Source organism: Pelophylax lessonae, assembly GCF_965119305.1.
Source record: "Pelophylax lessonae genome assembly, chromosome: 4".
NCBI classification, from domain to species: Eukaryota; Metazoa; Chordata; class Amphibia; order Anura; family Ranidae; genus Pelophylax; species Pelophylax lessonae.
The window spans coordinates 416,451,542-416,467,152 of record NC_138771.1 but is presented as its reverse complement, the minus strand read 5'-3'; the positions used below and the strand labels follow the sequence as shown (position 1 = coordinate 416,467,152).

Sequence of the window (15,611 nt, the reverse complement as noted above, 5' to 3'; positions counted from 1 at the left end):
CCTTTAGTTATACTTTGAGAGCTGGTTCACACTACCACTACCAGAAAGTTGCCCCGTGACTTGAAGAGACTTGTTTAGAGACTTGGAAGAGACTTGGAAGAGACTTGGAAGAGACTTGTGCACTACTTTGAAGAGACAGGCGACTTTGTCTGTGGGGAATGCCTGGCTAATCTCTTTCTTCTTCCTGGAAAGTCTGATAACAAGTCGTGTCAATTAAGATAAGGAGGCAACTCCCATTGAAGTATATGGGACAGTTGGATCACAGGTCACTTCAAAGTAGTACAGGACCCTTTTCTGAAGTCGGAGCGACTTCAGTAGTGCCAATTAAGACGGCACTGATTGATTAACATTGCTTTTGTTATGTCAAGCTACCTGGGGCAACACAAGTTGCCTCACAAGTCGCGCTAGTGTGAATGGGCTCTAAAGCTTAAATTTACCTACAAAAAATACTAAAAATGAGCACAAGGGACATTGCTTACCTTCACTGCCATTTGTCTCTTCTGATGCTGTCTTCATATTCAGTAAAAATATTATTTATCCGATGCTCCCTTCACCACCCCTACTACCCTAATCTTCCAGTGCAGCAGGGGGATAACAGAACTGAGAAGCTGTCACAGGCTCCCATCTCTCACTATGCCAGCCCTTTCTGCCCAGCTATTCCATTCACAGAAGCAGGCACTACCGCTTCTATGAATGAGATGTGATCTATAAATGGAGGGGACAGACCGATCAATCATCCACCTGTCCTCCATTCATAGATCCTGTTTTAATTGTAGAAACTGTAGTACCAGCTTTTTTGAATAGAGGAGTTGGGCAGAAAAGGCAGCACATTCAGGCCCTCTTGATGAATGCCTATCACAGCGCCTAAATTCTTTTAACACCCATCACACCGTGAGATTGCAGAGGTAGGGGCATCAGAGGATGGAAGATTTCTGCTGTACATGAAGACAGAAGCACAAGGGACATATCACAATGAAGGTCAGCAATGTCCCTTGTGCTTATTTTACATTTGTTTGCCCTGCTCCCTTGGGGTACAAAGTGTATATCACACATTGTCCCATCTTTCTGTGTGCTGTAGAAGCTAAGATCTCATGGTTGCCAGAGCCTCAACCAAATCCCCCCACCCCTTACTGACTTCTGACCACACTGTATCATGATTAACAGTACTTGTCTCTGTCTCTATGCGCTTTCCCGCATGTCAGATAAACTCTTCACAACACAGGAGCATTCATGGCAGAATTTAACCTGTGCTGCTTACCTATATCCTGTCTGTATACAATGCAAGGAGAGGATGACGTATCAGGGGGTCTGAGACTTGGGGGACTCCTCTCATGAAGACGTACATTGCTTTCAGATGAGATCACTATGTGATATAGGCATGCCTGAAGAGAATGCCCACTACACAAGCAAACATGCTCTCCAAGAGTGTCTAGTGTGCTCACTACCTACTGGGGCAGAGGCAGGTGCGTAAAAAATCCCCTGTGCTGATGGGAAGGAGCAGAAATGCAAGACGGGAATGAAGAAAGAAGGATTTTTCGTACACAAACTGGCTGCGGTTATAACCAAAAATAAATAAATAAAAGGTATTTGAACATCCTTTTTTGGACCTCTGTTTTGTTTTAAAGGGTCATGAGAGTTCTTCATTAAAGGCTAACATCAACTTTAGTGACACATTACATGTTACTCTGCAGCCACTGTCACTTTTAAAGTTGGCATGGCTGTGCAGGGCTCTGGCCACGCAGCCACACCATTCATTCACAAAGATCTGTAACCAGGAGAACCATCAAAGAGACTGAATTGCCTGTGGTGTTGTCTCTATATTAGTGTCTAAGGGCCCCTATTTTATTTGAAGGGGGCATCCGGATTCTCAAAAGCCCCCCACCAATAGACTTCTACAACCACTAGGCAAGCTTTGGGGGGAAGAGGAACTACATGGGCATAAGAAGCTTTGCCAGGGGCCTCCCCCCTTGCAAGGTACATCCCTGTCTTAAAAGCATGTGGCCTGGTATGGCTCAAGTGGGGGCCCACACTCTTCCCTACATTTCATGGCCAACCAGGCTACATGCTTGGATAGGGGTCTGGTATGGATTCTGGGAGGCTCCACAACGTTATTTATTTATATTCAGTTGTCAGCTGGAATCCCTAGCTGACAGCTGAATGTGTCTGACTGGGATAAGTCACTGGTTGTTAGAATGCCAGAGGGTACAGGCTGCCTCGAGCAGGAAGCTCTCACATTTAGCAGAGGTAGTTTTACCGCTACTGAATATTTCAGTTTCTGCTGCAGCTAGGACGTACGCTGAACCTCCCAAACAGTGAAAGAATCTGAAGTTTATAAACATTGTACACAGTTAATAACCTCATATTATTTCCCCTGATGGTCGAATGTTCTTAGCCTATAGCAGCCTTTCTCAACCTTTTCAACACAGAGGAACCCTTGAAATACATTTCTGGTTTAGGGGAACCCCTGCTAAATATTAAAAATCTACAACTCATGACACATTAGTTGACAGTCAGTGGGAAGAATGCTCCTTACTCTTGTCGACATTGGGAAGAATTACCCCCTTACAGATAGCTAAAAGGAACAATAGTGTCATTGGGAACTTATCTGAGAGGCAGAAACTGCCCATTGCTCAAGAAACCCCAAGCAAATTCAGAAGGAACCCTAGGGTTCCACGGAACCCTGGTTGAGAAACCCTGGCCTATAGTGTAAGGCTATTTTCTCTATTTTACTTTGGTCAAATGTTGTTTGTTTGTTTTTAACTCTTAGAGTCGGTTCACACTGAGGCGACACGACTTCGGGGGGGGCGACCTGTGAAGTCGCGTGCACCGTGACTTTGGCGCGACTTGCAGGGACTTCACATAATGGAAGTCTATGCAAGTCGCTCCGAGGTCGCCCCAAAGTAGTACAGGACCCTTTTTCTAAGTCGGAGCGACTTGTGTCGCTCCTATTAGAACGGGTCCTGTACTACTCAATGGACCGCGACCTACCACGACTTATCAGGCTGACAAGTCGCGGCAGTGTGAATGGGCTCTTATGGGCTTTCTCTTCTAATATGAAATGTATGGGAATGGTGCATTAACCCTGAGAAAGGCAATGGAAACGAACATTTCAGACATATTATAATCATTACGGGTGTTATTTGTGACTTTTGTGCAAAAGCTTAAACATTTGAAAAACATTTATTTATTTATTTTTTTTTTCAACATAGTCCCCTTAGTGTCAACTACTTTTGATTTCCTTTGGAACCTTATAATTGGTTCATAGATAACACACCCAGCCTCCAATAAATTCTTCTTTAGTAATGATACTGAAGTTTTTCAACACTTATATAATTCACCCATGGCAATTCATAACAGCAAAAACTTTTCCCAGGGGTTCAGATATGATTCTTTTAAATCCTATAAAGCTATAAGAGAATAAATGTAAAATGCTCTGCAAAATAAATATCCCTCTGACGTATAGCACTGAATGTTTTAAAAAGGTGAGCCCTAATAAGTATAGCAGAAAAAAAGCAGAAGTTATTTTATGTTGGAGTATTTTTCATGTTTTCCTTTTCTTCAGCTGCATAGCCATTTTGTATCTGCTCTGTAGATAACAGTATTTCACTCTAAATGCTACAAATTGCTGATTTTTAGCACGATGGAGATTCACATGCTTTTGATATGGCAACACGTTACGCTTGCCAATACTCCCGATTTTCCTTGATGCTTACCAGATTTGCATAGTATCTTGGGGAGAGGTATATTTAGCAATGGAATGGAATTCTTGGGAATAAAATGACTAACTGATGACATCAGACCTTCAAATGGCATGCGAAAATATCCAGGAATTCAGAAATAGTTAGTATGCATGAAATCACATCGAATTATTAGCTGTCCCAGTCATCTGCAGGTTAACAACCTAAGCAAGCTAAATAAACAATGTTGTGCCCTTCGAGTTGAAAAGAAAGTAAGAAGCCAACAAAACAAGCATTTCTTCCTATAATTCCTAACATTCTCTTCAGCAGACCATCTAGATGCTGTTATAATAAACCACTTAGTACCCAACACATATGAATTCATTATATTCAAAAGCTTTTAAATGCAGTACTTATTAATAAGCAACATCAGTACCATTAAGTCTCATGCATACACCACAGTAATGCTTGTTTAATAAGCAGTGAAAAGAGCAATGATGATGTGCATAGTGCAGTAACCATAACAACCAATTGGATTTCAGTTTACTGTATCAGATCTTTATAAAACCGGTTGCTCTAAACATCTGCATTTGTCCCTTAACTTGTTAAATCAGCCCAGTTGAGTTTATAAGGATATGCACACCGGAGTGAAAAATAATGCAGATCATCATTCTGCTCAGAATATTCATTTAACCCTTAGAGAGTGATTGATTATTTAACCCTTGCTAAGCCGAGACAGGCTATCATCCTGACATTCAAATAGTCAGCATACATATCAATAGGCTGTGTTAAGCACAAGCTTGATTAGCATTTCCCTGCAATCACTTCCTGGCATCCTTCGAACATGGAAAAAAAATAGTGTACTATATATATATATATTGTGCAGATTCTACCTCCACAGCAGTTAAGAAGTTACATTGCAAAGATTTAGGAACACATTAAAAATAATTTATCTCTTCTGCACAATGTGATTCCTGATTCAAATGCCAAAATGGCCATCACTTGCTTCTTATGCAAGTTTTTTTTTTCACTCAGTAAGCAATTGCATAATTTACATTGTAATACAGTTGAAGTTGCAATTGAACAGTAGTACAGATGAGCTGATATATGGCGGGTCTATGTCTGTGTCTATGCATGTGGACAGAGTGTCATGTAATAATATGGCCTTGGGGCAGACAATATATGTATTATGTCCTTATACTCAACACACTATTGCACTGCAGTGTTGCTAAACAAATCTATTTCTACTAACTGAAGCAAACTTCTCCAACCTTGCTCTTTTTTTTTTCTCTCCAGTACCCATGTTTAACTCAAATGGAGAAGGAAAGCTAATTTGTATATGATCTGCAGTGCAACATATATGTCAGCAGGGGATGCTATTGCATGAAGCAAGTCAAATGCTGCTTCTTGAATTTAGCGATCAAAAGCTACTATACGTAGAAAGTGACTGTACTACACAAGACTGTCAATAGGTCGTCACGACTTGTCAGTGATGAGACCTGGACACTAAGACAGTGATATCACTGAAATCTATTTAAGTTGACATATATTTCATTTTTTTTTTACATATCAATGTTTGATACAATTCTGGACACCATGCTATATTAATATCTAAAAGTCTGTATAAAAATCATAATGATCATTTAAATGCATTCTTAGCATGAGGTCAATTCCCAAACAGGTGACACAGATGACAATACAATTGTGATTATAGCATGTGACCATTATTGTATATGTTGGACTAAAAATACAGCTAGTTTATTAACAACTGTTATCAAATCCATTATCATTTATTATTTTTTTTACAGAAATAAAAATATGACTTACCATATTGACTTCTGATACCATGTCTATACTAGCAATATCTATGTTCATTCCCACCGCCACAGGGGGACCTGCAAGCCAACAGGAAGGTCCACATTGAGATATCTAAGAACTTAACTCTTTTCTGACTGCCTGATCTACTGGTTTGATAGAACCTATGGGGATCTGGTAATGGAGCAAGGTCTAAAGCAGGACATGCTGAACAATTTACATTTCGCTTAAGGCAATAATTATTTAAAGAGAGGAAACTATCATTTAATAATGAGATATACACCTGTGTGTTCTAGGTAACAATCTATGGCATACTCTATACTAAAATCTAAAAATAAAAATGCATGCATTGCTAACACTGTAGTGGGTTAAATAACAATTGCCCTAAAACTCTTTAAAGTAATAAGACAGACATATAGGTTGTGATTCCCAATGCACACACATGCTGTAGTAGTCAATCCATACATGTCTGTGCTGGAGCAGAGTAGACCCAACATTCTCAGCCACATGAGTTAACATGCTAGGAGGCTAGGAGCAGGCAGGCAGGCAGGCAGGTGGATAGTGATAAGAAGACATGATCACATCAGATAGATAATAGACATGACATTGTATATAAGGTGGCTTATTTTAATTGGGAGAGATGCTTGTGACTGCTAGGTGAGTTGAAGTTGTCATCAGTCCTAGGTAAGAAGAAATGAGCAGTATGGCACACACACAAGACCATGCACCTCCAAATTCATCATCTGCCCAGTAATGAATCTTCATTCATGTCATTTACCTCCAAAATCTGGCCTTAAACGGATGTCATAGCCTTTCAAGAGTCTATCAACCGTCTCCTTAACCAGTGACATATTGCTGGGATCATTGGCACTAAAAGACAGCAAAAACAAAACAATAGAGAGATGTTTGTCAATTCCCCATCCCAGCTCCCTGGACCATTTTTTTTTGGTCTATTTAAAGTCAATGCAAAGCACCCCCCCCCCCCTCTCAATCCCCACCACCACCACCTCCTCCATTCCAATCTGCAATCACTTACCTCTGTGCACAGACCATTGCAATGATAACCTGGAGTGACCAGATCCCAGCGTAACCTCTTTTCTTGAATCTCAACATCCCTTTAGCTTTTTTTTTTCCTTTTTTTTTTTTTTTTTTTTTTTTTTTAGCTATGATTTAGGGGCTTTCAGTGAAGAGCAGAAGACATCCAACTTATTGTGACCAGTGCAGTAATTCTGAAGTGCCACGCATGCGCATAGCTCAGTACAACATCAAAACGGAGCAGTGCTCGCTTGCCACAGACATAGGAGCAAACAATGCAAGGGGACAGGGGGGACGAGTCCCCCCTCCCCAACTTTTAGGCAGCCCACACCCTAGGCTCAATGACCCCGGCCGCTGGCTTGGCTTGGCACAGTATTTAAAAGCCGCGTTCCTCCGCTGTGCTGTGTCTGCTCGGTGCGGGCGGCAGCTACTTGTCTCTCTACTGATGCTGCTGACACGGAGGCTGCTGATGTGGGAGTGGAGGAGGGGGGGGAGGGGGGGTGAGGAAACCGACAGCAGCTTTCAGCACCGCATCCGTGGACAGCGCCGTGCCGGAGAGCGAGAGAGAGAGAGAGGTGGCTGACTGCAGTCCGGGGGAGGGAAGGGTTAACCGTCCATCGTCATCACATGGGAGGACTGAGAGTTCGGAGAAGTAGAGGAAAGACAGCCAAAGTGCACATCCCTTCCATCACTTCCTTCACTTCCATGATTCCTTCCATCACTTCCATCATTTCCTTCACTTCCATGATTCCTTCCATCACTTCCATCCCTTCCATCACTTCCTTCACTTCCATGATTCCTTCCATCACTTCCATCATTTCCTTCACTTCCATTACTTCTTTCACTTCCATGATTCCTTCCATCACTTCCATCATTTCCTTCACTTCCATGATTCCTTCCATCCCTTCCATCACTTCCTTCACTTCCATGATTCCTTCCATCACTTCCATCATTTCCTTCACTTCCATGATTCCTTCCATCACTTCCTTCACTTCCTTCACTTCCTTCACTTCCATGATTTCTTCCATCACTTCCATGATTCCTTCCATCATTTCCATCACTTCCTTCACTTCCTTCACTTCCATGATTTCTTCCATCACTTCCATGATTCCTTCCATCACTTCCATCATTTCCATCACTTCCTTCACTTCCATGATTCCTTCCATCACTTCCATCACTTCCTTCACTTCCATGATTTCTTCCATCCCTTCCATCACTTCCATGATTCCTTCCATCACTTCCATCATTTCCATCACTTCCTTCACTTCCATGATTCCTTCCATCACTTCCATCATTTCCTTCACTTCCATGATTCCTTCCATCCCTTCCATCACTTCCTTCACTTCCATGATTCCTTCCATCACTTCCATCATTTCCTTCACTTCCATGATTCCTTCCATCACTTCCATCACTTCCTTCACTTCCATGATTCCTTCCATCATTTCCTTCACTTCCATGATTCCTTCCATCACTTCCATCACTTCCTTCACTTCCTTCACTTCCATGATTTCTTCCATCACTTCCATGATTCCTTCCATCACTTCCATCACTTCCTTCACTTCCATGATTCCTTCCATCACTTCCTTCACTTCCATGATTTCTTCCATCCCTTCCATCACTTCCATGATTCCTTCCATCACTTCCATCATTTCCATCACTTCCTTCACTTCCATGATTCCTTCCATCACTTCCATCACTTCCTTCACTTCCATGATTCCTTCCATCACTTCCATCATTTCCTTCACTTCCATGATTCCTTCCATCACTTCCATCACTTCCTTCACTTCCATGATTCCTTCCATCCCTTCCATCACTTCCATGATTCCTTCCATCACTTCCATCATTTCCATCACTTCCTTCACTTCCATGATTCCTTCCATCACTTCCTTCACTTCCATGATTTCTTCCATCACTTCCATGATTTCTTATATCACTACCATCCCTTTCATCACTTCCTTTACTTCCATGATTCCTTCCTTCACTTCCACGATTTCTTCCATCACTTCCATCCCTTCCATTACTTCCATCACTTCCATCACTTCCTTCACTTCCATGATTTCTTCCATCCCTTCCATCACTTCCATGATTCCTTCCATCACTTCCATCATTTCCATCACTTCCTTCACTTCCATGATTCCTTCCATCCCTTCCATCACTTCCTTCACTTCCATGATTTCTTCCATCACTTCCATCACTTCCATGATTTCTTCCATCACCTCCATCACTTCCATGATTCCTTCCATCACTTCCATGATTTCTTATATCACTACCATCCCTTCCATCCCTTCCATCACTTCCTTCACTTCCATGATTCCTTCCATCACTTCCTTCACTTCCATGATTCCTTCCATCACTTCCATCCCTTCCATCACTTCCATGATTTCTTCCATCACTTCCATGATTTCTTCCATCACTTCCATGATTTCTTCCATCACCTCCATCACTTCCATGATTCCTTCCATCACTTCCACGATTTCTTATATCACTACCATCCCTTCCATCCCTTCCATCACTTCCTTCACTTCCATGATTCCTTCCATCACTTCCATGATTCCTTCCATCACTTCCTTCACTTCCATGATTCCTTCCACCCCTTCCATCACTTCCATGATTTCTTATATCACTACCATCCCTTTCATCACTTCCTTTACTTCCATGATTCCTTCCTTCACTTCCATGATTTCTTCCATCACTTCCATCCCTTCCATCACTTCTTTCACTTCCATGATTCCTTCCATCACTTCCATGATTCCTTCCACCCCTTCCATTACTTCCATGATTTCTTATATCACTACCATCCCTTTCATCACTTCCTTTACTTCCATGATTCCTTCCTTCACTTCCATGATTTCTTCCATCACTTCCATCCCTTCCATCACTTCTTTCCCTTCCATGATTCCTTCCATCACTTCCATGATTTCTTCCATCACTACCATTGCTTCCTTCACTTCCATGATTCCTTCCACCCCTTCCATCACTTCCATGATTTCTTATATCACTCACTACCATCCCTTTCATCACTTCCTTTACTTCCATGATTCCTTCCTTCACTTCCATTATTTTGTTCCATCCCTTCCATCACTTCTTTCACTTCCATGATTCCTTCCATCACTTCCATCCCTTCCATCACTTCCTTCACTTCCATGATTCCTTCCATCACTTCCATGATTTCTTATATCACTACCATCCCTTTCATCACTTCCTTTACTTCCATGATTCCTTCCATCACTTCCATGATTTCTTCCATCACTTCCATCCCTTCCATCACTTCTTTCACTTCCATGATTCCTTCCATCCCTTCCATCACTTCCTTCACTTCCATGATTCCTTCCATCACTTCCATGATTTCTTCCATCACTTCCATCACTTCCTTCACTTCCATGATTCCTTCCATCACTTCCATTATTTCTTATATCACTACCATCCCTTTCATCACTTCCTTGACTTCCATGATTCCTTCCATCCCTTCCATGATTTCTTATATCACTACCACCCCTTCCATCACTTCCTTTACTTCCATGATTCCTTCCTTCACTTCCATGATTTCTTCCATCACTTCCATCACTTCCTTCACTTCCATGATTTCTTCCATCACTTCTTTCACTTCCATGATTCCTTCCATCCCTTCCATCACTTCCTTCACTTCCATGATTCCTTCCATCACTTCCATGATTTCTTATATCACTACCATCCCTTTCATCACTTCCTTTACTTCCATGATTCCTTCCTTTACTTCCATGATTTCTTCCATCACTTCCATCCCTTCCATGATTCCTTCCATCCCTTCCATCACTTCCTTCACTTCCATGATTCTTTCCATCCCTTCCATCACTTCCATGATTTCTTATATCACTAGCATCTCTTCCATTACTTCCTTTACTTCCATGATTCCTTCCTTCACTTCCATGATTTCTTCCATCACTTCCATCCCTTCCATCACTTCCTTCACTTCCATGATTCCTTCCATCACTTGCATGATTTCTTATATCACTACCATCCCTTCCATCACTTCCTTTACTTCCATGATTCCTTCCTTCACTTCCATGATTTCTTCCATCACTTCCATCCCTTCCATCACTTCCTTCACTTCCATGATTCCTTTCATCCCTTCCATTCCTTCCATCACTTCCTTCACTTCCATGATTCCTTCCATCACTTCCATGATTTCTTATATCACTACCATCCCTTCCATCACTTCCTTTACTTCCATGATTCCTTCCTTCACTTCCATGATTTCTTCCATCACTTCCTTCACTTCCATGATTCCTTCCATCCCTTCCATCCCTTCCATCACTTCCTTCACGTCCATGATTCCTTCCATCCCTTCCATCACTTCCATGATTTCTTATATCACTACCATCCCTTCCATCACTTCCTTCACTTCCATGATTCCTTCCATCACTTCCATCCCTTCCATGATTTCTTCCATCACTTCCATGATTTCTTCCACCCCTTCCATCACTTCCTTCACTTCCATGATTCCTTCCATCACTTCTATGATTCCTTCCATCCCTTCCACCACTTCCTTCACTTCCATGATTCCTTCCATCACTTCTATGATTCCTTCCATCCCTTCCATCACTTCCATGATTCCTTCCATCCCTTCCATCACTTCCTTCACTTCCATGATTTCTTCCATCACTTCTATGATTCCTTCCATCCCTTCCATCACTTCCTTCACTTCCACGATTCCTTCCATCACTTCCATTTCTTCCATCACTTCCATGATTCCTTCCATCACTTCCTTCACTTCCATGATTCCTTCCATTTCTTCCATGATTCCTTCCATCACTTCCATGATTCCTTCCATCACTTCCATTCCTTCCATCACTTCCATGATTCATTCCATCCCTCCCATTCCTTCCCTCCCTTCCATTCCTTCCATCACTTCCTTCACTTCCATGATTCCTTCCATCACTTCCATGATTTCTTCCATCACTTCCATCCCTTCCATCACTTCTTTCACTTCCATGATTCCTTCCATCCCTTCCATCACTTCCTTCACTTCCATGATTCCTTCCATCACTTCCATGATTTCTTCCATCACTTCCATCACTTCCTTCACTTCCATGATTCCTTCCATCACTTCCATTATTTCTTATATCACTACCATCCCTTTCATCACTTCCTTGACTTCCATGATTCCTTCCATCCCTTCCATGATTTCTTATATCACTACCACCCCTTCCATCACTTCCTTTACTTCCATGATTCCTTCCTTCACTTCCATGATTTCTTCCATCACTTCCATCACTTCCTTCACTTCCATGATTTCTTCCATCACTTCTTTCACTTCCATGATTCCTTCCATCCCTTCCATCACTTCCTTCACTTCCATGATTCCTTCCATCACTTCCATGATTTCTTATATCACTACCATCCCTTTCATCACTTCCTTTACTTCCATGATTCCTTCCTTTACTTCCATGATTTCTTCCATCACTTCCATCCCTTCCATGATTCCTTCCATCCCTTCCATCACTTCCTTCACTTCCATGATTCTTTCCATCCCTTCCATCACTTCCATGATTTCTTATATCACTAGCATCTCTTCCATTACTTCCTTTACTTCCATGATTCCTTCCTTCACTTCCATGATTTCTTCCATCACTTCCATCCCTTCCATCACTTCCTTCACTTCCATGATTCCTTCCATCACTTGCATGATTTCTTATATCACTACCATCCCTTCCATCACTTCCTTTACTTCCATGATTCCTTCCTTCACTTCCATGATTTCTTCCATCACTTCCATCCCTTCCATCACTTCCTTCACTTCCATGATTCCTTTCATCCCTTCCATTCCTTCCATCACTTCCTTCACTTCCATGATTCCTTCCATCACTTCCATGATTTCTTATATCACTACCATCCCTTCCATCACTTCCTTTACTTCCATGATTCCTTCCTTCACTTCCATGATTTCTTCCATCACTTCCTTCACTTCCATGATTCCTTCCATCCCTTCCATCACTTCCTTCACGTCCATGATTCCTTCCATCCCTTCCATCACTTCCATGATTTCTTATATCACTACCATCCCTTCCATCACTTCCTTCACTTCCATGATTCCTTCCATCACTTCCATCCCTTCCATGATTTCTTCCATCACTTCCATGATTTCTTCCACCCCTTCCATCACTTCCTTCACTTCCATGATTCCTTCCATCACTTCTATGATTCCTTCCATCCCTTCCACCACTTCCTTCACTTCCATGATTCCTTCCATCACTTCTATGATTCCTTCCATCCCTTCCATCACTTCCATGATTCCTTCCATCCCTTCCATCACTTCCTTCACTTCCATGATTTCTTCCATCACTTCTATGATTCCTTCCATCCCTTCCATCACTTCCTTCACTTCCACGATTCCTTCCATCACTTCCATTTCTTCCATCACTTCCATGATTCCTTCCATCACTTCCTTCACTTCCATGATTCCTTCCATTTCTTCCATGATTCCTTCCATCACTTCCATGATTCCTTCCATCACTTCCATTCCTTCCATCACTTCCATGATTCATTCCATCCCTCCCATTCCTTCCCTCCCTTCCATTCCTTCCATCACTTCCTTCACTTCCATGATTCCTTCCATCACTTCCATTCCTTCCATCACTTCCATTCCTTCCATCACTTCCATCACTTCCATTCCTTCCATCACTTCCTTCACTTCCATCACTTCCATGATTCCTTCCATCACTTCCATTCCTTCCATCACTTCCTCCACTTCCATGATTCCTTCCATCCCTTCCATCACTTCCATTCCTTCCATCACTTCCATGATTCCTTCCATCACTTCCATGATTCCTTCCATGCCTTCCATGATTCCTTCCATCACTTCCATCCCTTTCATCACTTCCATGATTCCTTCCATCCCTTCCATGATTCCTTCCATCACTTCTATGATTCCTTCCATCACTTCTGTGTTTCCTTCCATCCCTTCCATGATTCCTTCCATCACTTCCATTCCTTCCATCACTTCCATTATCCCTTCCATCCCTTCCATGATTCCTTCCATCACTTCCATGATTTCTTCCATTACTTCCATCACTTCCATCCTTTCCATTCGTTCCATCACGTCCATCCCTTCCATCACTTCCATCCCATCAGCCTCATCATTAGGGCTAGTGTCATCCCTACATCACAGGCCACACATACTCTATGATTTCTATCTAATATTAGCATTAGGTTATGCTTACAGAACTTCTACCCTGCAGCACTGGGATCCTGGATCCAGATCCCAGCCAGGACACTACCTGCATGGAGTTTGCATGTTCTCCCTGGGCTCACCTAAGCTTCCTACCACATTCCAAAGACTGCTGCTTGATTAACTGTTACTAGTATGTGAATGTATGGGAACTAGAGGCCTTAGATTGTAAGCTTCTTGAGGCATAGACTGATATGAGTTTACAATATGTGAAATGCTGCACATAACAACATTACATTAATCAAGCAGTAGTCTTTGGCATGTGGTAGGAAACTTAGGTGAGCCCAGAGGGGACATGCAAACTCCATGCAGATAGTGTCCTGGTTGGGATTTGGATCCAGGACCCCAGTGCTGCAGGGCAGAAGCGCTAATTAGAGCCTAATGATAATCCATTAAATAAAAATGTACACAATGGAAAACTATTTTATTTAATGTAATGTTGTCATGTGCAGCATTTTACATATTGTAAAGTCATATCAGTCTCTGTCCTCAAGAAGCTTACAATCTAGGCCTCTAGTTCCCATACATCCACATACTAGGGAAAGTTAAAAAAAGATAGTTTTTCGTTGTGTGCATTTTTATTTAATGGATTATCATTAGGGTCTAATTAGCGCTCCTGCCCTGCAACACTGGGGTACTGGATCCAAATCCCAACCAGGACACTATCTGCATGGAGTTTGCATGTTCTCCTTGGGCTCACCTAAGCTTCCTACCACATTCCAAAGACATCTGCTTGGTTAACTGTCCCTGGTATGTGGATGTATGGGAACTAGAGGCCTTAGATTGTAAGCTTCTTGAGGACAGAGACTGATATGATGTTGCAATATGTAAAATGCTGCACATGACAACTATACACTAAATAAAATAGTTTTTTGTTGTGTGTATTTTTATTTAATGGATTATCATTAGACTCTAATTAGCGCTTCTGCCCTGCAGCACTGGGGCCCTGGATCCAAATCCCAACCAGGACACTACCTGCATGGAGTTTGCATGTTCTCCCTGGGCTCACCTAAGCTTCCTACCACATGCCAAAGACATCTTCTTGATCAGAGAGGAAGTAAAGTCTGTTAATTATTTCCCCCCTGGAAAGTAAAGGCATAATGTGCTAGTATGCATCGCATACTAGCACATTATGTGACACTTCCAAACAAAGCCCTCGTCGTCCCCGCTGGGGGCCACATCCATCTTTGACCGTCTTCTTTCCTGGTCTGTGGACTCCATTTGTGCTACTGGCCGGAGTCGCGTGACGTTACTACCGCGCATGTGCTCTCCGGTCACGGCACAGACAGCCGTTCCTTCAGAACGCATGTGCCGATGATGTCATCAGCTGCATACAATGTAAATATCTCCTAAACAGTGCAAGTGTAGGAGATATTTATGGTACCTAATAGGTAAGCCTTGTTATAGGCTTACCTATAGGTACAAACATTACAGGGGGATTTCTAACCTCTTTAACTGTCCCTGTTATGTGGATCTATGGGAACTAGGAGCCTTAGATTGTAAGCTTCTTGAGGACAGAGACTGATATGACTTTACAATATGTGAAATGATGCACATGACAACGTTATATAAATATCTGTAACTAATAAATAAAATTGTTTTTGGTTAAGTGCATTTTTGAATGCATTATCATTAGGATCTAATTAGCACTACTGCCTTGCAGCAGTGGGATCCTGGATCCAAATCCCAACCAGGACACTACCTGCATGGAGTTTTCATGTTATCCCTGGGCTCACGTAAACTTCCTACCACATTCTAAAGACAGCTGTTTGATTACCTGTCCCTGGTATGTGGATGTATGGGAACTAGGGGCCTTAGATTGTAAACTTATTGAGGACAGATTCTAATGAGCACATCTGTCTTGCAGCACTGGAGTC

The 15,611-nt window shown here is 42.1% G+C and overlaps 1 protein-coding gene across 1 annotated transcript in view; it reads right to left on the bottom strand.

The window, feature by feature from the left end:
- GABRB2 (gamma-aminobutyric acid type A receptor subunit beta2) overlaps positions 1–7,094 on the bottom strand; it is a 672,214-nt gene extending 665,120 nt beyond the window's left edge. The window contains exons 1-3 of the mRNA XM_082254879.1: positions 6,529–7,094; positions 6,271–6,362; positions 5,505–5,572 (exon numbers count right to left, since the gene is read on the bottom strand). Coding sequence (XP_082111005.1) covers positions 5,505–5,572; positions 6,271–6,362; positions 6,529–6,605 — 237 coding nt within the window. The 5' untranslated portion in view covers positions 6,606–7,094. The remainder of the gene's footprint in view (positions 1–5,504; positions 5,573–6,270; positions 6,363–6,528) is intronic.
- Between the last annotated feature and the right edge of the window lie 8,517 nt (positions 7,095–15,611).